Source organism: Podarcis vaucheri (assembly GCF_965113315.1).
Source record: "Podarcis vaucheri genome assembly, chromosome: 12".
NCBI lineage: Eukaryota > Metazoa > Chordata > Lepidosauria > Squamata > Lacertidae > Podarcis > Podarcis vaucheri.
This window is the reverse complement of record NC_138750.1, coordinates 25,800,907-25,827,182: the sequence shown is the minus strand read 5'-3', so window position 1 is coordinate 25,827,182 and position 26,276 is coordinate 25,800,907. Positions and strand designations below refer to the sequence as shown.

At 41.3% G+C, this 26,276-nt stretch overlaps 1 protein-coding gene across 4 annotated transcripts in view; it reads right to left on the bottom strand.

Moving 5' to 3' along the window:
• RFTN1 (raftlin, lipid raft linker 1) overlaps positions 1-26,276 on the bottom strand; it is a 106,118-nt gene that overhangs the window by 60,417 nt on the left and 19,425 nt on the right. For all 4 annotated transcript variants that reach the window (XM_082193421.1, XM_082193420.1, XM_082193423.1 and 1 more), the window contains exons 3-4: positions 12,570-12,756; positions 539-647 (exon numbers count right to left, since the gene is read on the bottom strand). In XM_082193421.1, the coding sequence (XP_082049547.1) occupies positions 539-647; positions 12,570-12,756 (296 nt within the window). The remainder of the gene's footprint in view (positions 1-538; positions 648-12,569; positions 12,757-26,276) is intronic.

Here is a 26,276-nt window from a genome sequence, read left to right as displayed (position 1 = left end):
TAAAGGGACCCCTGACCATCAGGTCCAGTCGTGGCCAACTCTGGGGTTGCGGCGCTCATCTCGCTTTATTGGCCGAGGGAGCCGGCGTACAGCTTCCAGGTCATGTGGCCAGCATGACTAAGCCGCTTCTGGCAAACCAGAGCAGTGCACGGAAACGCCGTTTACCTTCCCACCGGAGCAGTACCTATTTATCTACTTGCACTTTGATGTGCTTTCGAACTGCTAGGTTGGCAGGAGCAGGGACCGAGCAACGGGAGCTCACCCCGTCGTGGGGATTCGAACCGCCAACCTTCTGATCGGCAAGTCCTAGGCTCTGTGGCCCACAGCGCCACCCGCGTCCCTTCAGTTTAACTTATACCAGTTCTAATTTTTAGAACTTGATTTCAACAAAACAGACAAATATACCAGAAAGACAGAACAATGTGTTCCATAGATTGGGGGGTTGGGGGTTGGTAAACATTAGTATCTTAGTATCAGTAGTTTCAAATGCAACTATCTGTACTGTTATTTGCAAATATTTTGCTTCTACTGTACTTACTTTCTTTATAAGATCTGGCATCTTTGATTTATCTAGAAGGTGGTCTGAGGAGAAGCAACTTTCTATCTCTAAGGTATTTCCTTCACTGACAGCATCAATTTTCAGGGATCTGAAAATAAAAAGAAAAAGGCATTTTTCATAAGCAGGTGACAAGTCACCAAAAACTAACACGTTCTATGCATATCTCAGACTTATTGTAGTTCCTAGACAAGCAGTGACACAGAACACTCAACTGTGTAACAAGAACTCTGAGATCAATGCATTTCCTATAATAGTAAGAAATTATTAAAGTATTATTAAAGTATGAGAGTCTTTTGAAACAGAGGGCAAACTAGAACTTGTTATTTAAACATTGTAACATACATTAGGTATCTTAGAACATGAACTGCATGATTAAATGTAAATATAGAAAATAATTCAAATTCTCTTTTTTATTTGTTTAAACAGAAAACTTAACAAAATACTACCCTGTTGTCATGTACTGCCTACTGCCTTAAAGCCATAGTCCTATATTTTTGTCACACAATGAAATGTCATCCTTCTTAATTTACCAGCCAAGTTGTTTCGAACAGGAAGAAGAGTACAAAATTGCTGCTATGGTTTTAAGGGAATTGCAAAGCTCTGTGCTACTTGAGCCAAAATGGTAGCTTCATATTAGCTAAACAGCAGGGAAAACAACATACAATCTTTTGAGTATTCTGAACTGATCAGTACCAGCTGTCAGACACTCCAAATGCTTGCTCGCTACAGATGAAGGTGGTCCCTAGGTACTTGCAAAGCTTCTAACACATTCAGAACTATGAGACTGGGACAGTGAAGAGTGAAAATGACTGTTAAAGCAGTCCAAGACTGCACTGTTTCCTGTGGGACATTATAGAGAGCCCCCCCCCCAAAAAAAGAGAGGTCACATTTTCATTTTACCCTACATGCCCCTTTCTCTTTCCTATAACTTTAGGAGTGTAAACAACATGGGACCACTCATGCCCACCGTTAAAGGGGAAGCGTAGGCTCCTTTTCAGATTTCTTGGGATGCATTCATTTCCTTTTCCAGAGGTGGAGGAAAAAATGTTTGTAGATTATCATTCCTTCTACTGCCATGTCCATTAGCTATGCAGCAAAATGGTGCCAACTACGTTTGAAACAGTGGTGGTTTCCCAATATTTGGGGGTTTCCTCAGGCATGCCAAATATTTGCGTGGATTTTTTTTTCTAAAGGAAAGGAAACGAAAGCTCAAAACAGCCTGAAAATAACTGAGGTTATCAGAAGGCAACGGAGGTTGAGAGTTTGTTAGAAAAAGAAGAGGAAGTTTCCTTAATTTTTAAAAATAGCAAATTCACAGTTGGAAGGAACATCAAAGGTCACCTGATTCGGTCCCTTGCCAATGAAGGTAATCCCCTGCAGAAGCATCCCTGAAAGAAACCCAGTCTGCTTAAAAACCCATAAAAAAGAAAGGCCCACCACTTTCCAAGACATCTCAGTAAATTTGGTTGAAATCTCCTTTCTTGAAATGTGAAGTTACAGTGGTACCTCAGGTTAAGTACTTAATTCGTTCCGGAGGTCCGTTCTTAACCTGAAACTGTTCTTAACCTGAAGCACCACTTTAGCTAATGGGGCCTCCTGCTGCTGCTGTGCCGCCAGAGCACGATTTCTGTTCTCATCTTGAAGCAAAGTTCTTAACCCGAGGTAATATTTCTGGGTTAGCAGAGTCTGTAACCTGAAGCGTATGTAACCTGAAGCGTATGTAACCCGAGGTAGAACTGTATATAAATTAAAACATGAATATTTGAAAGAATTGTTCAACCTAAATCTCTCCCAAGTTCTATCACATTCACATGATAGGGGCAAAGGAAGTTCATCTTCATGTTAAGCAATGAGAAAATAGATCTCATAGCTTCCCAAGCCCTCTACCTATTCCGCAGAACTTCAGGGAGAGTTGTGTGAGTAATGACCCCAAATAATGACTGTCTCTGCCAAAGCTACCCAGAGTTTGTTAAGAGTGCCAGCTTGGCCCCACGGCCGTGGGTGCCTGGGATCATGGATGCCATACAGCATGCAAGGCCCTGGTGCTGAAATTTATGGGTGCTAAAGCACTTCAGGTTACAGACTCCGCTAACCCAGAAATAGTACCTCGGGTTAAGAACTTTGCTTCAGGTTGAGAACATAAATTGTGCTCTGGTGACGCAGCGGCAACGGGAGGCCCCATTAGCTAAAGTGGTACCTCAGGTTAAGAACAGTTTCAAGTTAAGAACAGACCTCCAGAACAAATTAAGTTCTTAACCCAAGGTACCACTGTACGTGGCAGCAAAGGAGGAGGAAATGGTTTAAAGAGGAACTTGACTTCCTGTTGTATTACTGAAGACACTCAACTCTCTAAAACCAAATACACCAGTGCTTGGTCTGTACAACTTGCATTCAATGAATAAAACAGATCGTGCAGAATGCCAATGTGATGTAACTTTCAAAACCATTAACAACTTCAAAAAGTGATGTCCATGTGAATAACCATATATATTCTGATACCATTACTCAAAATGGCTTCATTAAAAGCTTTTTATTTGGGGAAAATCTGCTAAGACTACAATCTGAGTAATTCTGTAAAGCAGTTTCAGGCTTCATAACTGTTTGCACTGCAACTTGAAGAATGGCTTCCGATACTGAGAAACACAGGGTGGACAGGAAGTGCAAGTGTCTCCGTAGTGCCAGAAATAGAACTCCTATACCTTCCTCCAGGATAAAAGGTAAATGTTGTATTTCAGATGATACAAAGAAGTGCAGGGAACAGGAAGGGCACGGCATTTGTACTTCCTGTCTCCCCCTCGTTCTCTAATGAACAAAGCTGCTTGAAAGGAGCTATGTGTAAACGCTGGAATGTACTCTTCTATTAGTGACTCTAATTCTACTATCTTACTGCTGATGTAAGAGAAGTGTGTTTAAAATGAATCATATTTCATACACAAGGGAAGAGCCAGAGCACAGTGGTAGAACATATGTTTTGAATGCAAAAGGTCCTAGGTTCAATCCCTGGCATCTTCAAGTAGAGCGGAAATCCTGTCAGAAACTCTGGAGAGGTGCTGCCAGTCAGTGTTCACAATACTGAAGTAGATGGACCATTGTTACAATTCAATATAAAACAGCTTCCCTTGTCTGCATGCTTAAAAAGATTAGCTTAGTAGCAGCCTGACAAAAATACACAAACATATTTTAAAATTAGTTGTAAGAATCGGTATACAGGTGGCACATTTAGGCACATCCAATTGTCACGCAATTGCTGATGCGTGGGCCCTTCTGGACCCAGAAAAGGGCAGGAGGGGGGCAGGAGGGGTGTGGCATAAGGGGGCGGGGGTGCTTGTACATGCTCCACTGAAGTATGTGGAGGCTGGGAACAGAACCCCCGTGTAAAATGGTCGCTGCCTCTGTGCGTGTGTGTATTATATACGTGTGTGTGTGTGTGTGTGTGTGTGTGTATATATATATATGTTGCATCCAGTGTGAGTCCTAGTGAATTAAGTCCTACTCTGTGTAGGACTTAGCTGGATACAGCCCATGTATGTGTGAAACATCTGTCTTCGGTTACTCACATCTTGGCCACATCCAGACGAGGCGCCTGTAAGACTCTTTACACAGATCTACCATTGAATACATATCAGTAGCTTCCATTGGTATTCCTATTTTATCCTTCTAAAAACTCCATAAGGAAGTTTAGAATAAGTCAGGAGTATGGAATCTGGTCTTCTAGATGCTGTTGAACTACAGTTCCCATCACCGCCAGCCAGCATGGCCAATGGAAAGGGAGTTGTAATCCAGAAACATCCAGAGGGCCAAAGGTTCCCCATCCCTGTATTAAGGAATACTAACTTGCTCAAGGTGATTTATAAAGCTTGAAAAAGAATTTAAACTCAAGTCTTCCCTATCCAAATTCAACACTATATACAGTGGTACCTCGGGTTACATACACTTCAGGTTACATACACTTCAGGTTACAGACTCCGCTAACCCAGAAATATTACCTTGGGTTAAGAACTTTGCTTCAGGATGGGAACAGAAATCGTGCAGCAGCAGCGCAGCAGCAGCAGCAGGAGGCCCCATTAGCTAAAGTTAAGTAGCTTCAGGTTAAGAACAGTTTCAGGTTAAGAACAGACCTCCAGAACGAATTAAGTTCTTAACCCGAGGTACCACTGTACATCAGAGTTGGGGAACCTCTGGCACTCCCAGATGTTATTGAACTACAACTCATGAAAGATGGCCATCATTGTCAGTGAGCTGAAAACACTCAGCATCAACAATGCCACTCTACAAGAGATTAGACTCACTTTGAATGGCAGCCACCGAAAGAAAAACTACACCTTTTTCTGGCAAGGACGGCAGCCAAAACCACATATTCACAGCATAGGTTTTGCAGTGCGGCTAGGAGAGCACAGAAAGAAGAAACGTCATGGTGCACCTGCATCACTCCATCCAGACACCTTCATCTGCCCCAGCTGCAACAAAACATGTCTCTCCTGTTTTGGTATCTACAACCACAGCAGACATTGTAATTCTCCAGTGGATTGACTTCATGCTTAAATGCACACTCTCCCACTGTCTTCCAAGACAGACAACTGCCAACCCCCAACAACTCCTGTCATCCCTGGCCATTGGCTATGCTTATAGGTGCTGATGGAGTTGTAGTTCAGCAACATTTGGAGGGCTGGATGTTCCTTACACCCGATCTATACCCTCATACTGCCCTATGCACTCTTATTGGACACTACACAATGAGCTATAGCGTCCTATGATTCTGGTGACCTGTGGTGAACCATATGAGACCAAATAGGTTTATGTCAGGCAAACCAGAATTAGTCTGAAAAGGACAAAAATAGCAATTAACACTGAATTTCAAGAAGTTCCAACTAAAAAAACATAAAAGCTTCTGCTAAAGGGAAATTTAGTGATATAATGCAAAAGAAGGTAAGTCCTTCAGTGACTTTTATTTAAATTGTTCTGGCACAGGGTAAACATGATATAATTCACAGAACAAGGTATGTTGAACAGTTATGCAAAACACATGAGGGCAATTATGTGATAATCAGAAAACAAGATGACCGATCAAGTTGGTCATAATGCCTTTCTGAAGCTCCTGAGGACCTTTTTGTGAGCCTGCTTCGTTCATTCTCTCTCTCTCTCTCTTTTTGTGTGTACATATAGCCCTCATTTTCTTATTCTGGCCACTTTACTAGAACTGAAAGAAGCTTGTAACGAAACATGCTTTGTAATAAGCTGTCACCCGCTAGCAATTTCTCTTCTGTAAGGGGTTTTCCTGAAAGTGTAAATCAGTGTGAATCAGTTCTGTCATGTGAGAATCACTGTGAACAAGCAGTCCCGAGATTAAACCTCACATCTGCTGCCTCTTCATAGCCATCTCAAAAATCCCCATCATCATTCTGAAATCACCCTTTATAATGCATTTCATAATTAGAGCACTCCTTACAATGCAACCCAGCCTCTGATCATGGCCTTTTCTGCACATTACATGCATGGTTATGTGCTATTTCTAGATGCCTGGGAAGCAACAGAGGCATAAGGTGATAATGAGCCAGTTCTGGTGCCACCCTTTGCAGCTTCTTCTCTGCAAAAGAGTGTGAGAGAGTAGATAATCACATCTTTCCACCTAAAAGCATCTTTGGACTGTCCTTAGTTCATGCACTTGCATTTGATTTCTCCTACTTCCATAACTCTAATGGTCAAAGGACAAATGATGATGAATGTGTCATTAGAAACTATACTGGGTTATAAAAATGTAACAATAGGCGGCGGGGGGCTGGGGTGGGATGATTTTCATCAGGTCTGCAGCATGCGGAGGAGTTTCACTCTTCCCACCATCAAAGCCACAGTGAAAATCACCTACTCCCAAGCTGCTATTAGTCTTAAAGTTCCCTGTGGCACCTATAATTAATAATAGTAGGTGTGGGGTGCAATTTTATTTTTTTCAGAATTGAAGGTGAGGATGGAACAGTGAAATTTCTCCTCCTGGCTTGCTGCAGTCCAGGAAAAAAAATCGGTGGGGGTGGGCACACCAATTATTACCTTTTTAAAGAGTTGATGTGGTTTCTAATGACACATTTAGTTGCAAACAGTCGTTTTCTATCTTTCTTCCTCTGTTTTTTTGTAGAGGAAATACTGCAGCATAGAGCGATATCCTGCAGAATCTCAGCAACGTCTCTCTGCCCCCACCACAAAGCAGTAAACACAATTAAGAACATTATTTAACAGTTACAAAATTCAAAGGCAAGAATTTTTGCTAATTAATAATTGGAATATTATTCAAATCATTCAACGATCAGAATGTTTTTCACAAATGTAATTCTGTGGGTTCATTAACTTTTCAGCAATGTAGCTTGAGTTTGAGGAATGACTGGCAGGTGCAAGAGGGGAAAGTGCTTGAGGTGGAAGGTTGTAAAATTTTGTGGAACCTCTGGAGGGAATGCTCATGGTACCCTGTCTGAAAAACACTCCTCTAAAATACTGACATCATGATACTACATCTGAAACACAGACTGAAACTCTAGAATATTTAAGTGCCGTCGTAGGGTACGAAAGGGAAGCATAAAATATGCCAGGCGGAAATGTCACTTGCTAAGCATGTTATTTGAGGTGCCTTTTTGCTCAATTAAATAAGTGCAGAAATAAAACCACACAGTTATTGTTATGATTATTTTCCTTTTTAAAAAATCCCTTCTTAGTCTCTAGAGTAAGCGAGTTTGCATATACTCATATTCTGGGATGCCCACAATCACCACAACGTAACAGAAACTAAATGTGTTCAGCTGTAAAGACTGCTTAAAAACTTCTTAGGAATATATTTTAGCTCACAATTGAACACTGAAACATTAACAGTGAAAATAATAATAATAATAATAATAATAATAATAATAATAATAATACAGTGGTACCTCGCAAGATGAATGCCTCGCAAGACGAAAAACGCGCAAGACGAAAGAGTTTTCCGTTTTTTGAGTCGTTCCGCAAGACGAATTTCCCTATGGGCTTGCTTCGCAAGACGAAATGTCTTGCGAGTTCTTGCGAGTTTGTTTCCTTTTTCTTAAAGCCGCTAAGCCGTTAATAGCCGCTAAGCCATTAATAGCCGTGCTTCGCAAGACGAAAAAACCGCAAGATGAAGAGACTCGCGGAACGGATTAATTTCGTCTTGCGAGGCACCACTGTAATAATAATTTATTATTTATACCCCGCCCATCTGGCTGAGTTTCCCCAGCCACTCTGGGCGGCTCCCAATCAAGTGTTAAAAACAGTACAGCGTTACATATTAAAAACTTCCCTGAACTGCCTTAAGGGCTGCCTTAAGATGTCTTCTGAATAGCACTTCATTCAGCTAGAAGGCAAACAATCCCACGGTCAGTATTATCTAAGAGAAGCATCATTAACCTGCGTATCAAACAGCGACCCAAAAGCCATTTCAAGTATGTCAAACCCCACCTAAAATCTTTGGGACTTCATCAATGTACTTGCACCTTTCTCTGTTAGTGGACAATATCCCAGAATTTAGCACTGTTTTATATGACACTTGCCAGTGTATGCAAAGAAACATAACATGTATAGGTACTCTGTATGTGGTGACCTGTAGTGAGTACCTGCAGTATGTACCTGCAGTATAAGAAGGAGGAAAACAATAGTTGGGCCTGTGGAGCACATGGTGTCCCCACACTAAGTGAGGATGAGCTTGGAAGAAACTCATGTTGATCTCTGCCAGGTGGAGTGGGTCTGGGCTCACCTGGGCTGGTGTGCCCAGGCAGGAGGGGATGGACTGGCCAGTACTGAAACACATTTTGCACATCTACTAATTATTGCACTGCATTGTCTAAAGAAGGGGGCAGGTTCATATGCTTAACACCATTTGATCATAAGAAAAGAAAAGAGCAATATTATCCGCCACAACATATATGTCGTGAAATATAAGCTCACATGAAAGCATGCTACCTACAACACTCAGTAATGGACCAATTAATAATTCCACCTGATCTCTCACTCTGTATCTGTCTCTCTCCTCACATTTGATCACGGGGGTGGGGGGTGGGGAAAGACTGAAGATTTCTCCTTAGATTCATCAATATTATTACAATTCACAATGACTGATGAATCGTAATGTTGTTCTTAACTTAGTACAGTGTGTCATCTGACTGTACCACCTCAGATTTCAGGTAACAGCTCATTTATTTAAAACTGTCCCCATGTGAAAAACATGTATGTATGTATGTCAAGAGAAAAAGTGTGTTAGCTTTCCATATGGGCCATTCTTTTCATGTGAGGACACTTTCAAAATAATGTGAAATGCAAGGTGTGCAATCACCAGAGCTGACTGTATCAAGTCAGTAGCAACACAGTAGAATTGGCATTCATTTCAGTGACACTTTTCCAAGATGCAAAAATAGAGTTTCGAAGTCTTCAACTGTCAGCTTACAAATAAGCTGCAACAAAAATCAAAATACCAATGCCAGCACATATTAATTCAAGGATTACATTACTATATGCTATACATTGCATATAGTGAATAAAACCATATCAAACAATCCTGATTCCACACTGCATAAAATTCCGGGGGGGGGGGGGAGGCAGAGATGCATGTAGTACTTGTACAAGAGAATAAGGAGAAATCAAACAATTCTGGGTGTGTGGAGAGGACTTAACAGAAACTGTGCTGTGCTCCACAAATAAAGACTAAAAGCTTTTTATCACATCATGCAATTTGTCAGAATTTGTAATCAGGACTGCTGAAAATAGCAGGAAGTCCTAGCTAAATTCTTAGGGCATGCAAGTTCTGCTAATGAATTTGCACTTACAACTGAGCCTCCAGTAATCTTAAGGTTTTTGCATATGCCAGATGAAAATTAGCACTAGCTGCAGCCTCTTCAGCAAAATGTCAAAATTAGACATTTTATTTCTACCTAGCTGTTTGGCTACAAGCAATCCGATTTGTGATAAAATGCTCTGCTTAAAGACTAAAATTGCATGTGCTCTCTTTTGTTTATCAAGCTTCTTATTAACACAGGCAGTTTACCCACCATAGCTACATGTTTTATATTGCACATAACCAAAAAGGTAACAGCTGTCAAACTACATAGCCTCTAGTGTCAAAGTATTGCCCACCTTAGTTTATTCTATTCCCCTCTCTTTTAAGATGGTAGCCTCTTTACATTTTTGGCATAATAATTCATATTGGAACCAGGTTGCTACAACTACCTCTTCTTTGTTTCTTAATAGAAAACTGCAGCATCTGAGATTTTTATTAGACCACCACTGTCTCTTGTGCTTACTCTCACATTGATAACACATTGATAACTTCTACCTATGTGGGTTACTGTGGAAACAGGGTTAGCCAGGCAAGCTATGCACCTCAGTAGCCTGAGCATACCCTGCACCTTTACTCCTTCTTTCTTCTTTGGCGATCACTCGTAGCCGAGTAAGATTGTCTTCCATGAATATGGTATTAGCGATGTATTCATAAGTGACTGTGGAGGCCAATTCTGGATCCACACGTCCTTCCACAGTGGGGACATAGGTTTCCGGGTGGAAGTTGATCACGGTGAGGATTTGCCAAATGCATTGGTGGAGGTAGAGGGGTGCGGGGGGAGCGCACTGCCCCCAGCAGCATGATCTGGGTGGGGTGCCATTGCGGCTGTTTCCCCCACCTGCGCTGGGCGCCACGCCCCCAGGACGCACGCCACGCCCCTGTGGGCTGCACGCCACACCCCCGGGACGCGCGCCAGCCCCGGCCCTGCCTGCTCTTCACCCCCTGATGCCAGAGCATGAAGCTCCACCACTGGCCAAATGTGCCTTCCTCTTAGCTCAATTCTCCCTTTCGTCCTGAGTTTGTGCTTCTTCAAAGTCCATGATGCCTTTGGTAGAGGCTATTTTCCAATTGGAGCACTCGCAGGCCAGTGTTTCCCAATTATCCGTGCTTATACTGCATTTTTTATTTTAAATTTTTTTACTAGCTGTGTTGGAACAACCCACATGGGCTTAAATATTCTGTTACTGGTGTGGAAACAATAGTGGGAGAAGCAGCAGCTACACTGGTGAAAGAACACTGAAAATGGAACACCTTCAGAGCCAACGTTCATTTTGTCTCCCCATTCTTACGGCTAATTTCACAAAAGGAGTCACTACCAGCAACTGTAAATTTCTTCCCGGTGACTGCATTAGAAGCAGGGCGAGAGGGTATGCATTATCTGCCCATTACAGACTAGAGGCTGGTTTTCTCTCATTGTTCTATGGAGGAGAAAAGCCCCATTTCTGAGCTTGATTCTGGGTCGTGGATGGATCTAGACTGATTCTATGTGCTTGACCTTGTTTCGTTCTAGGGCTGTTGTTGTGTTTGGACTATAAACCTGCCTGCACCGATGAGAGACTTGAATCTACTGGGAAGCATGACATTATGCACATATACAGAAAACCTAGGTTTCTTATAGAAAAAATATTCTTTCTTTCTTTACACATTAAATTATTTAGTGTTAAACAAAGTGACCTTTCCTTGCTCCACCTGGAAACAGCACAGGTAGAGGAAAGGCAGAAGCTTCACTCCCTGATGTGGGTGTTGTTGTGGGGTATTCCTATTCTAGGGGATGAAATGGAGGTAGGGTCTCACCTGCTCTTCTTAGGCCCCCACACCCTCCCAATCAGTTGTGCTTCCATTGGACTCTGGGCATCTCTTCCCCCCACCCCTCCAGGTCTCCTAGTCCTCTCCTCGCTTTCCTGCCTTGCAGATCTTCCTATGCACCCTCCTTCCTGCAGCCCTGAGACTCCCCTTCACCCAAATGCATGAAGACTGGGTGTGGGAGCTCACCAGATCCAAGAAGAGGTCACCATGCAGAGCTTTGGAGTGACAGGAGTCACTTCACTCCAGCCAGAAAGGAAAAGGCTTTTTGATTTCAATGGTGATACAAGGCCATGGGAAAGACTTTGGGGGTTGCGAGGGGGAGAAAATAGTATTTCCTTTGTAAAATGATTTCTCCTTCCCACATTAATTTCCTCTCCTCTCTAGGAACTGAGTCAGCTTATCTTTAACCCTTGGAAGGCTAAGCTGCAGAGGAGAAAGCTTACACTACACCCATATGGATGGTGGTTTGGTCTAGGGGGCAGCTGGTGTGTGGTCTGCAGCAAGGAGGGGTCACTGACATTTGCCTCCCTGTAATGAAAATAGAAGGGCTGCATTTCAATCAATGTGAAATGCAAGACTGACTTCTCTGCATCCTCCGCCTATAGCCAATTGACTTAAGGGACGAGCAACCACAAATATCATCTAATGACACTAGCCATTTTGACTTTTTTTACAAATCACATTTACACGGTGAACAATTCTTCTGCTGATCAACTTCACAAAAACTGAGTTATCTCATGTCCTCAAGGTCTGAAGTTTAACCAACTCACAAGGGCTTTTTTTAAAGTTCTGTCTCACTCTTAATCTCCTTTGAACATAGGTTGCATTAACATGCGCTGCTTATCTGCACTGAAATGAAATCAAAGCAAAACAAAAAAATTCTTTTGATGTGAGGTGTCTATATTTAGCAAGAAAATTATTTTATAGGTGTAGTGGGGGTTGAATTCTAATATAATTGCAAATTTTCAACTTCTTTTTAAATAGCACTGCCTATATAATACCACCAGCTATACAGACAATGGAAAAGTGATTATCGAAACCAAATGGTTTTTCTAGATGCATGTTAACAAAATAAAATTATTACACTAAAAGAAGAAAAGAACAGGCCAGCCTCTCAAACTTCTGCCCAGGATTGGTTGTTTCCTGGTGACAGTGTACTGTATTCCAAAATATGAAACACATTTCAGCTTGTTATCCTCAGACACTGCTGCCAAGCTGCAGATGGATCATAAAACACGCAAAACATGCTAAGCCTATGAAAATACCAAAGGCTTGCACAGCAAATATTAACATGACACGGCTATTATTTCCTGATCTAGGTCAAATCTCAGCAGGAAATCTCATTGTCTATTTTTATTCCCTGCTCACTATCTTGAGCTTTACCTTTCTGTTTTCTTGATCAGTACAGCCCTGAAGATTTGTTCCTGGGGAGTCCTCTCATTCTCATTAGTTGGCTGCACAAAGGGATGGACAGCAGCCAAGATGAAACCCTGCTGGTACAATTCTTGCAGCTGAGCAGGAAGATCACGCAAGGAAGAGAGCCTGATTGCTGATGATCCCAGTAGCTCAGCTGGAACCAAAAAGAGAGAGACTGATAAATAAACCTGAATTATATTATGTAAGCATTATGTTGAGTTTTTAAATGTCTACATTCTCTTTAGTAACAAAAAGGCACTTCTGCAAAGTAGCTAAATACATACCTGTTGGGTGCATTTGTTTTGTTTATGGTATATATTAATGTCAACTCTAACAGCAATAAGAATAAGTCAGCTATTAGTAGCAGTAATGCTAAGCACAAAAGAAAAAAAGAAAATACTGTTCCCCTAATTTATGGCTCTAGATGTTATTCCGCAAACAATTCTAAAAATCCACACCACATCTTTCAAAAGTTTCATTTTTTGTATTTTATTAAAAAGGGCCATTTCATACACTTCCTGTTACAGGAGGTCCATACATCCAACCTTTAATATTAGGCAACACCTGGGATCCACAATTCTGCAGAATTACAGTATTCTTTTAGCTGTGAACACACTGCTATAAAACCATCTCCCCTGTTCTTCCACCCTGCTTAACCAGTATGTGACCAATTACTTGATTCACATCTCCAATATCCAAGGCCTTCTCCACAAATAAATTTACTATAGTTTAAACCTTCCTCCCAAAAGGTGCAATGGCTAAGGACTGTGGCCAAAGTAGATGAATTTCACATCTCCAACAGCTATCAGCCAGGATACCTAAATGCTTAAATTACATTTCATTTGGTGCATTTCTAACCTGCCCTTCATCTTGGCTGACCTTTAAAGCTATAATCTTTGCATCTCCAGATTTCTTAAACAAAGTTGTTTTAATCACCCTACCAACTTAAGTAAATGTTACTCATAAACTAAGAAGACACCTAAAGCAGCAAAAGCTACAGCTGCAAAGTTTTAGTAAAACAAAGGTTTTAAATACTAAATTCCCCTCATATTCGTTAACAGTGTTTGTATTTCAGATTACAATGCAATTATTATTTGGGCAAATGCAGTGTACAATGGGCAAAGCCAAATTCTGGATTTCTGTGTAAACAACAAAACAGTCCCCGAGAGTCCAGAGGCCAGAAGAGCTTCCAATCTAAAGGTGATTCATCAAATACTCCAGTCTGCATTCACACACACACACACAATCCGTCACCATGTTGATTCCATTTCTCAGTGTTTGCCTCTTTAATTTCCTTCCTACTCGTACTGCTACAGATCGTGATCTTGAGGGAGTTTCAGTGTACCTAGCTACTATTCAACATCAACAAGAATAAGAGCTTACGAAAGGTATGAAGGTTCTTGAAGCAAGCTCTTCTTCTATGTAAAACCCTGAGGAATACAGTCTGTATGAAAGACAGTAGGCTCTTTAAAAATTATTTTTTTCTCTCCTGCATTTCCCATAAGAATGTATGGCTCTCTCTTTCTGAATAATAAAAGAAGAAGTTATAATAAAAACTAATACATATTCAGAACTAATAATAAGAGGCATAATTTAAATAATAATAGGATAGGTAGCTGCTGCCCTATACTCCTGCCACAGTTTCTCTTAACCTGCAAAAACCATATTCCAAGAATATACAATGGAGCTTCTGATTGAGGAGCACAGGACACAACATCATTATTTCTTTAAATAGAGAGGGGGAAACTGAAGAAATGCATATACTGAAGAATAATACAACTCACAGTTCTGTCACAGCATACAAATGAAGTAAAATTCATAACAAAATCCACTAAGTTATGGAATGCATGTGCTGTAAGATATAAGTAACCAAGCTGCCTGTCAAAACAGACTGACCCTGTGCAAAGCATACAAAACAAATTTGGAGGTAGGTGTTGAAAACTTTAATTGCTTTTTTGTTTTGTTTTTATTCTTTTAAAAACAACAACCTTTCTTCCCTTCTTAGCACTCTGCTCAGGATTTTATTCAATTGTGTCTTTGTCTTAGTGGAAAGCATTCTGTTCATGCAAGGTGTGGCACCCAATTTTCACAGGCCTGTTCTTCCTATTTAACACCCCCCCCCAAAAAAAAAAAAAAAACAACACACCACACAACCCTGCTTCTGACAGTTAGGGGGTTTCGGCTCTGAAACAGAGAACTATAGATAGGCACAATCAGCAGAAGGTAGGTTTTCTCTCTGATGATACACCCAACTGTTGGCACCATTGATTACCCAAAGTCAATAGAAGTGTTAGCCATAACTGCTAGGCCTAAACACTGCATTAAGGATACATGGGCTGTATCACAGAATCACAGGTATTGTCCCATCTCAGCTGCCCCATGTCTAGTCTTCTAGGAGTAAAATAATTAAACCCTGTTTCTGAACCTGGGCAGTCTGTGCACAGCCAACCAAAAGGACGGGTGAGTCAAGCAAGGCAGAAGAGAGTCTCTTGTCAGTTACAGTCATTTCATGCCCTTTTCATAACCCTGGGCTGGTGAAGGAGGGTCTGACCAGTACTGGACTCTGTGGAAGCACATGGCCAACATACACTTTGCTTCAGTCCAGGACAATTCAACCATCTGTTTTAGGTTTTGGCTTGGATTCAAACTCTTCTCCAGTAAATGGCCGCTTACCCAGTCCTGGGGAGGATGGTTGTTGTGGCCCGTGGCAGCAGGCTCCAGGCCCAGGGAGGCATCACTGGACTAGGTGGAATCCTTTTAGCCTAATATCAGGTGGGGGTAAAGTGGTGCATCACACCCACCTCAAAAACAGGTGTGATCACAGGGTACCGCAGTAAAGGGGTATAGTTGGAAGGCTCTATTCGAAAGCCAAGGCAATTTTGCACATCCAGGTCCCAAACTCTACACACAACACCACAATGGTTCACACTCTGAGAAACTTGTCTTTTCATCCTGAAGATGTAGAAATATAACCTTGGGGTCAGAGGGAGAAGAGGTAACTGGAAGTTTCTAAATAATATCGTTTTCTATGTACCTAGCTATGCTGGATTACTAAAAATGGTCAGAGTTTGGGAACATCTGCAGGAAACACAACCAGCTGTCAGTGTTCACACAAATATGGGACAGCCTTACTCTGTCATATCCCTAAAATTTCATATGTATCGCTCAAGACATAAAAGAGGCAATGCTCCTCTCCTGATTGCCCTCAAACACTAGCAAATATTCTGTATTGATAAATAACAGAGCAAGGGTATAAAACCATGTATGTGAAACTTTCCCCTTGTAATCTGAATACCCCCAGCAACTAGTTCTAACTAGTCCCTAAACAAAAAATGAATTATATGCAGGCAGGATTCCAAATTCACTGCCCAAGGTCACACAGCACACTAAGTCAAACCATGGCTTAGCACAAATGTGTGGGCTCCAGAAAAGAAGACTGTGCCCACTGAACTTCTCCCCAGTCATTGTGCTATGCCGAGTTAAGCCATGGTTTAGCTTAGCATGTCATCTAACCCTGGACTTGTGGTTTAACTCTTCTAGGCAAACCATAAACCACAGGACAAACCTTGGTTACAGGTCATGGTTTGTTTGGAGAGAACTAAACCACAAGCCCAGATTCAGACAACATACTATAGCACAGTACATCAAGAAAGCAGCCAGGGAGGAACAATGCAGCAATTATCGTCTCTCTCTAGGGGCCTGTCCATTTACTTGTTCAAACTAAGTCATGGTTTGACTTAGGGTTACTTGCAAACTGGAAAACTATCGACAATGAGTAACTAAATGAACTTTATCATACTCATTACTCTATGCCTTCCTGGGATACAGATAAATGTATTCGAAATGGCATCACAGCAAAATAAGCAATATTCTAAAAGGCTATCATGCTGAAGAGCATATCAGCCTCCTCAGACTAAGCCCCAGTCCTAAGTATCATGATCCAAAATGAACAGTCCTTATGTTTACAGTTACCACCACCTACCCCTCCATATACAGCCTGATTCACACATAACCATAAATGGACTGCAAGAAGATCAAACCTCTCCATTCTTAAGGAAATCAGCCCTGAGTGCTCACTGGAAGGACAGATCATGAAGCTGCGGCTCCAATACTTTGGCCACCTCATGAGAAGAGAAGACTCCCTGGAAAAGACCCTGATGTTGGGAAAGATGGAGGGCACAAGGAGAAGGGGACGACAGAGGACGAGATGGTTGGATAGTGTTCTTGAAGCTACCAGCATGAGTTTGACCATACTGCAGGAGGCAGTGGAAGACAGAAGTGCCTGGTGTGCTCTGGTCCATGGGGTCACAAAGAGTCGGACACGACTAAATGACTAAACAACAACAACAACCCCTCCATATACAGCCTGATTCACACATAACCTTAAACTATTGTGTTTTTTTAAACTATGGTTTAGTGTTATGTGTGAACCCAGCCCAGCAGCTTAATTATAGTTTGCTTCCTGTCAATAAATCACAATACAGTGGTACCTCAGGTTACATATGCTTCAGGTTACAGACTCCGCTAACCCAGAAATAGTGCTTCAGGTTAAGAACTTTGCTTCAGGATAAGAACAGAAATCGTGCTCTGGCAGCACGGCAGCAGCAGGAGACCCCATTATCTAAAGTGGTGCTTCAGGTTAAGAACAGTTTCAGGTTAAGGACGGACCTCCGAAACGAATTACGGTAAGTACTTAACCCGAGGTACCACTGTATGAAGTTATGGCTAGTTGCTGGCTTACAACCTTGGTTTAACTATGTCTTGGTGTTACATGTGAACCATGTATGCCTCCTTAGCCACAGGTTTCTTTGACCAGATCAGATGCTTACCAAACTACAGGCATGAGCCAAGTGGGAAATATATGGAGGAATAAGCCATGGTTGGTATGACTATCTGTGGGTTAACTCATGGTTTGCTAAATAAACAATGACTTGGTATTTTGTACAAACTAGGCCATAAAGAACTCACCCTCTTTTTTCAGGCATATATTGTTGACACCTATTGATTGCAAGATCAGCACTACTTTTCAAAACTTGCTTTGTCAGTTGAGGATCAAACCATGACAAGTAATCAGATCAGTTTCTAGGCTGGAATAATAAGGCAGGGATAGCATTGTTCCTAAATAATAAATAGCATTGCTATTTAGTATGCTCAATAAAACTTGCAATCTACTTTTAATCTTATCTAGTGTGGCACAGCCTGTCTCCCAGTTTCACTCACAGATACATTTACTGTGAGTTATTGTGTCCAGGGAGCACTGAAAAATAAAGCCATTAACAATTCCTGAAACAACCACTACTACATTGATTGACGTACTAAATTAATGAGTCTGGATCTACCTAAAATCTATGTCTGCTGTGCTGCATGAATGAAGCTGTCCTAAACATGAATACTATGAAATAAACCTACATGGTAGTCTTTTTTAAAAAAACAACAACAACAGAGATAGGGAGTGAGAACAGAAAGGTTTAAGAACCTATAGGCACACAAAACCTCAGAGACATTGACTGAGACTAGGATCCAGGGAAGAAAAAAAGACAAGTAAATATTTCATGCTTTTTTCCTTGATATACTATGTTAAGTGACATTCCCAGTTTCTCTTTTAGCTTTGAAGGAGCATAATAAATAACACCATTAAACAAATCAGTATTAAATATTCAAGACAAATCTGGAATTTCCACAAAGATGAATTCCTTGTGCTTACTTTTATTATAATATCTAAAACTTTAGAGAGAATAAACAGGGTACTGAAAAGCATGAACTGCAAATTAGGCAGTACATATATTTTTGCCTCTTCATTTTGTGAATGTATTAGAAGGGTCATCACTAGTAATGTTCAGGAACTTTATTACCCAAACATGTAATAATTAGGTAAGACAGTTAAAGACATTAGAAAAAATGTGTATCTCAGCAGTATAAGATTTGGCTTACACAAGTGTATAATTTCAACATAAATTATTTTCCTCCTTGCCTTTGTTCTCATTTCTTACTAGTTGAGTAGTTGTACTGGGGACAGAGAGATTTCCCTAAAGTATATTTAAATAATATGAGCACACACTGGCTAGGAAGATGGTTTATGGCTTTTCTCATGGGACAAAACAGTGCTCAACCAAAGCCCCTAAACTGCACTATGCCCAGTTTACAGGCCTGCTTTTTCAGTTTATTATATGTTTCAGCAAATACCATGGAATATCAGCTAATGCAGCAACTATGACAAATACTTTTAGCAGTCACCAGCAGATGCTTAACAAAAACAATCCAGAAAAGAAGCTGAGCCAGAATCTGAAAAAAAGGCAAAGTTCTGATAGACCAGGAGAGGACTGAGCTCAAAGAACAAGAAAGAAGATGAATATCTCCTACCTCAGTAATTATTACTCTTGTGTATTTACCAATAATGTAGAGGGCATTATTTTACAACTACATACAGTGGTACCTCGGGTTACATATGCTTCAGGTTACATACGCTTCAGGTTACAGACTCAGCTAACCCAGAAATAGCACCTCAGGTTAAGAACTTTGCTTCAGGATGAGAACAGAAATCGTGCTCCAGCGGCGCAGCGGCAGCAGAAGGCCCCATTAGCTAAAGTGGTGCTCCAGGTTAAGAACAGTTTCAGGTTAAGAACGGACCTCCGGAACGAATTAAGTACTACACCCAAGGTATTATAAGCAGAAATAAACACATCCAAGTTGGTATAGAATTTCCTTGATACTGTGGCAGCACTCACATATGTTAAACCATGGCTTGTTTTAAACATTGTTAGTTCAGCAAACCGTTAGCCATGTGAGATATCATCTCACAGATGAGTAAACAAGCCATGGCTTTTTCCTCCAAAGCTGTTTGTTTTCCAGCTTGAATGGGGCAGGGTAACCAAACAATTCACAGTTAAGAACAAACCCAGTTGGACTCTGACCCACTGCAAGACATAGTTAAAACAAACCATGGTTTATGAGACAGCAAGTCATGATCAGCCTCCTGGGCTGGATTACCATAACTCAAACGATAGTTATCCCAAACCAGGGATGTCCAACAGGTCCAAAAAAAAAGCTTTGAGTCTTCCTCCCCACAAAACGCTCAACAACTATGGTCAATACAATGAATAGATCATTGCCAGTTTGTTTTTAATTGGAGTAGATCGCAGTCTCTTGGAAGTTGAACATCCCTGTTCTAAACAAACAGTTTAGTGTTACACGTGAACTATTGGCAAGCAAAGCAAGGCCTATGAGCAGCTACTTGACCCATAAGGCTTCTGCCCTTGGCCTATGCAAATACCATAAAAAGTACCACCAAAATCAAATTCCTTCAAATTACCAGGCTGTACATACCTACACTTAGAAGGATGCGGGTATAAGGGAAGCAACAATGGCAAATGGAACAGCACCAAAAGAAAAAAAGTAATCCCAGAATTATATAATTATATATACACATTTGGAATACGTGGATGAAAAAGAGAAGACCTGCCCATATTTCATTCAAATATTCACCTCTGCAGATAGAACTGGATATAAATTGTCACGAAAAAGCTGTGAACTGAACATTCCTTGTCAGCAGTTCATGCAAAGTGATACAAGGAAAACGTACTAGAGACAGCAACTGTACATTTCTAAAGATCAGATGTAGCTTTTCTTGAGAAAAGGAATAGCTTTAAAAGGGGAAGAAATGCTCTCATTAGCGTCTGATTTCAGCCACAGCTCTTGATCAATGTGCAGAAGTTTGACAGGTGTTCTAAGCGACAAACTTCTCACCAGCTTCTCATAAACATTCGTTGCACAAAGAGTTTCATATCAACTGAGGGGTGAGCTTTCATATGTTGCAAGATACATAAAAAATTAAAGATTTCAGTGCTGTGAGGAGTCCTACAGATGCCACATATTTCCAAATGAAATGATAAAAGGAGTTAATCTGAAAGAGAATAAACTATGAGGCTTACAAATTAAGTTGATAGAGTTTGGGGAAGTTAATGGATGAGATAGATGCTAATAAAATATAAATAGGCATAAGCCTGCCGCTGTTACGCTTTGCTGGCTGAGCTCTGCATCAGTGCTCTCACTTAAAAATTGTTCCATGACACAAGAACTGACAAAGGGTGCTAAATCGTATGAATTAATTTGCCACCGACCATTGTACTGTTTATTAAAATGCAAAACAAATTAACATCTACTTGCATCCTAGATCTCAAAACTAAAGAGAGAAAAGAGAATGGCACAATAAGTGGTCTCTTGTTAAGCCGCTGTTGTGTAAAGTTTGGAACTGTGTCAGAGTAATTTTATTATTTTTATTTTTTGGATTTTGTATTGTGTTATTTATTTTGGAAAGCTCGGCTCAGAAGCAGCATCTGTCTTTCTCTGTAGTCTTGCCTCTTTTTTAGCCAGCTGGGTTGACTGCCTTGATGAAGCTTTTCAAATGATCAAATGACTAAAATTAAAACATATTCTGCAAGATTATTTTCATTGTTCTTCACCACATGTTCACTGAATAAAATACTTCGTAATTGTCTGACTTTTTGTTATCAAGCTGCACTCCTTGCACTTCCTGTCAGTTTTGTTGTAGCAAATTTGGTGAGCACAGAGGAAAGGAGTGAGTGGGCGAGTAGATAAGAAAGTATTTGGTACCACACAGTCTTCAGAAGCAATTGCCCATGTACTTGAAAGAATTGTTCCTTTACAAGTTAGCCTATTACTCAGAAATTACAATATTTTAGAATTAAATTTTTTTAAAGTTTATTTGCCTTTCATTAGGAGCACTCCATAAAATAAATAAGACAGTCACATACAGCACAAAACACTATCAGAGCCAGATGACAACATATCCCATTAGAAAAGACAAAAGGATAATTACTTTATTTATGAATAGACAGTAATGGTTAGAGAACCAAAATTAGTTGTCACATTAAAAAAAATGAAGGCATTTACTGCTCAGTAGAAAGATCAGTTCATCAATATGTAATAAAGATTTATAGATGCTGCCTGAAAACTGAAAAGATTATCTATTCTTTCCTATCATTTTATATTCTTCAAGCTACAGGTCTAATTATAGACCCTTGGCCACCTGTTGCATGCAACTGTAGTTTTATTTTTTTGTTACAGGGGAAATTTACACTGGCACACACAGACTGAGCAGCCTGTCATATTCTGTGTTTCCTCTCTGCATAACACCAAAGTGTGCTTCCTCTTTGCCTAACACCAAAGGGGAAAGTTGTGCATTTTGAAAGAAATGTCATGGTGTCTGTTAAGAAACTCCCATCTTTTATTGACAAGCCTTTTCTCCCTTATGACAAATCCTCCCCTGAGATGTGCAACCTTGCACACATACCTGGACATGATCTCAATAAAACAAATATTTGGTTTTAACCCTCACCTTAAAAAAAGAAAAAAGTATCGACCTGCTATTTGGGTTGAGTAGATCTCTTTATAGTCCGGCCCATTAATCCATGATTTCCATTTTCAACAATAAAAATTGATATATCGCAAAAACTTTGCACAAATATTTCAAACAGCTGGCTGCCCCCACAGCAACCCTAGTGACTTAGGTGGGTTCAGCATGGTTGCTTTACCAGCTATAAAATCCCTTTCTGCTACTCTCCAGTTTCTCATTCCAATAGCTACTGCTCGGGTGTCAGATGCAAGTTATGATTTAAAATAAACAGTGATGTTTATTTTAGCTACTTCCTCTGTATTATCAAGAACTTAAAAGTACTACAAAGACCAAATTTAGGGCATTATCATAACGAAGCCTCACAGCTCCAGCATGCTGCCAACTATAATTTTAAAGAAATGTGGTATCATAAATTATGCTTTGCCCATTATAAAATCACAATATGGCTCTTATTGTAATACTATATCATAGCCAGTGGCGTAGCGTGGGGGGTGCCAGGGGTGCCGGCCGCACCGGGCGCAAAATTTGGGGGGGTGCGTTTGGCCGGCCCTCCTCGAGGAAGCAGGAACCCCACTGTCCTCGGACCTCCTCCGAAGCCTGGCGGTGGGGCGGAGAGACCTTCTCCCCGCGCCAGCCTTCGGATGGCTGTCCTGAAGACTTGTGGTGGGAGCAGTGGCGTAGCGTGGGGGGTGCAGGGGAGCCTGCTGCACCTGGCGCAACATCTGGGGGGCGCGGAAGAGACTCGAGTGCTAAAATCCACGGGTTAGGGGGCGCAAATTACTTGCCTTGCCCCGGGTGCTGAGAACCCACGCTACGCCACTGATCATAGCACAATATCAGGCTCATAAAAAAGCAAATACCCCTACAATAATTACTCTAAAGGATATGCTGACCCTTTTTTAGTTGTGCCTGTATTTCACTCAGTCTACTCTAGGCAATAATGCAGGAAAAGAGGAGTTCATACTGTTTAATTTAATCAAATTGCAATGTTGAAGTCCTTTACTTTATACAACTAGCATTACTTGCTCAAAATAGCAGTTGAGAAAACAAATGTACGGGATTAAGGGAGCTAGAGGTTGAGAGAAACAAGACATTAAAAAAGCTACAACTAGGGCCTGCACCCCTGCTCACTTCACTCGCAAAAGCTACCCCCCTCCCCCTTAAACCTCACCAAATTTCTGCTCACTGGGCTGGGCTGCCTAACCGCAACCATGTGAACTGCAGTGTGATGACATCCTTAGGAAAATATGTATTCGGAGAGAAATGAGACACGATTTCAGCATAATGCACTAAGTACAGAAAGCAAGAATGAAGGTCTATGCAGGTCTGTGCAGAAATAAGCCTTACTGAATCTAACAGGGCTTATTTCTGATAAAGTGTGCAAAGGATTCCAGGCTAAATCATCTAAGATGCTACAAGTTGCAAGAGAAACTGTTGCCGAGTGGGAAGACAGCTTGATATTAGTAAACTTTTTTTTTCAGAAAAAGCTGCATGTTCAGCTGTATACAAACCAGCCCACTATCCTTATAAACAATTCATAAAATTCTGTGTTCAAACTGGCCTCTGGAACAAATATACAGTGGTGCCTCGCAAGACGAAAAGAATTCGTTCCGCGAGTCTTTTCGCATTGCGATGTTTTTCGTCTTGCGAAGCACGGTCCGTCGCAACTGCGCCTATTCAAGCGGCTTTTAAAAAAAAGCGCAAGACGTTTTCGTCTTGCGAAGCAAGCCCATAGGGAAATTCGTCTAGCGAAGCAACGCAAAACCGAAAAACCCTTTTGTCTAGCGAGTTTTTTGTCTTGCGGGGCACCACTGTATCTGTGAAAAGGGAAGCCTGTTTCCAAGGGGATGATCTCTGGATGAATGAAGTCCTTCTCCATGAGTAGGCCTAATGATATAATTGAGGCTACTTTTAAACCATCGTCTCAACAACTGCAGTCTCCAATATAGTTTGTCACTTTATGCTTCTCCCTTCACAGTTCCTGTTGATTTCCCTTACCTCCCTTACCATTTTTGAAAGCCTACTCAACTACACACACAAAGCATTCAAAATTGTAAATACATTTACTTGAGATTGTACCAGAGATGTGGAAAATGGAAAACGAGGATCAAACTCCCCCTAAGATTGGCCAGGGGTGCTGACACACCACCCACCCTGATGATCAGGCAACAACAAAAAAGGATATAATCAAGGATTATATCAAGGATATAATCGACAAAGAGAGAGGTGCAGCCTATTTCTCAGGGCCTAGCAGCCAACTGCACCATCTTGCTTGCTGTGCACTGGCAACAGAATTTTGCTGTGGAGAGAGGAGCCAAGCTGAACTGAGAAAAAGGTGAGAAGACAGAGCTGAGACTGATAATGAACACTGGACAGTGAGGTTTTAGTTTCTCTTCCCTGACAAAATATATATATATAATTGTGTCTTCTCAGTACAGGTGCCCTGTTTTCACTAGGCCCTTGAATAAACAGGAGACTTGCCAGCAGCAACGAAAGCAGTATCCAGGTCCATTATAAGCTCAGAGGCCAAGCAAGGAGAGGCCGCAACAAAGGTCGGGTGAGAGGCAAAGTCAGAGCAGTCTGTGGCCAGGTTTGGCAGAGGCAGGAGATCCGATAGCGGGCATGGCACAGAAACAAGAACATACAGTGGACGCTCGGGTTGCGAACGTGATCCGTGCAGGAAGCATGTCCGCAACCGCAGTGTCCGCAACCAGCAGCGCTGTGTCTGCGCCTGTGTGGGCGTTGTGATTTGGCGCTTCTGTGCATGCGCCGAAACCCGGAAGTAACCTGTCCCGGTATTTCTGGGTTCGGTGTGGTGCGCAACCCAAAATCGCGCAACCCGAAGTGTCTGTAACCCAAGGTATGTCTGTAGATGTTGTTCCAACAACTCTCCCAGCCCAGGCAGGGTTTTTTTATTTGCAGCTGGACACAAAATATAACAACTACAACAACAATGATTTATGGGTACTCTCATTTTCTTGCCGATATTGAAATACTGCCCCTCAGTGAAGCCAAACTTAGATTCACAAAATGTTTAGGAGTATGCACCCCACAGAAAAAAGCACTGCTTAAACCGCCCAAACCATATTAAAACACCTTCTTTTTGGCCTCCTCTACTTCATCTTTGTCTTTGGGCAAGTAAATCTTTGTCACATCCTCTTCATGTACTCCTGTTTTTGTGCCTTAGGCATATCTCACACCCTGTGTTCCTCCTTCTACAACCAAAGCAAAACATCTGGTCTGCCAAGATGATATGGACAGGGGTAGATAAGAATGTCACTGATAGTAGACTACACAGATTAGTTCAGGGAAAAACGACTTCAAGAACTGCAGATCAGTGTTGTAAACCAGACAAGACATCTAGTGATGTAAGGCAAAGTAAAATGAGAAATTAATTTCATGATGTTCAAACCAAAGTGAATTGGACAGGGTAAGTATAAGTAAATTTGGGGACAACCCCAAAGACTGACAATAGAAATAGAAACAAAAGGTGAAGAAAAAGAGGGACAATGTACAGTTGTACCTTGGAAGCCGTTCCGGAAGTCTGACTTCCAAAACATTCGGAAACCAAAGCGTGCCTTCTGATTGGCTGCAGGAACCTCCTACAGCCAGTCAGAAGCTGCGGAAGCTGCACCAGATGTTCGGTGTTCGAAAACCAGAACACTCACTTCCGGGTTTCAATCGTTTGGGAGCCAAGGCATTCAGGATCCAAGGTATGACTGTACAGGGAAATGCCTGCTTAACCAGCTACCTCTTCCATCCAATTTTTCCTGACTCTCCTTTCTCACCGAAGCTCCCTACCCTATAACCCAAGTCTTTACTAAGGGTCTTCTTGCCCTCTGGAAAGGTTTTTCAGAGTGGACAGAGAGCTGCTGGGGAAGAGATAGGGTGGAGAGTTCCTCTTGCATACGCATACTTACTTGACAATCCCATCCCTATTTGCTGAATATTATTTCTTAAAACCATGCAGCCTATAAGAATTAGCAAATGAGCCAAGTACAGAACACCCGACTGAAGAAAAGCTGTATTGCTCAGCCAATCAAAAGCAATTACATTTTTTTCCTGGCAAATCTGTAACTGACAGTCACTAAAGGTTTTTTTTTCTTCTTCCATGAAAATAATTTCCTCAGCACTTGGTGGTTTACATTAAATCTTAGTCAAAAAGACAAGATTCCCCATCTTCTCTCAGTAGGGAAGCTGTCACCACTTGGTGTAAAAGATTTTAACCATCTGTCTATCATGCAACAGTTGCGTGGGTGTTCCTAAATTCCAAGTATTACAACATGGTCCATTAAAATGAA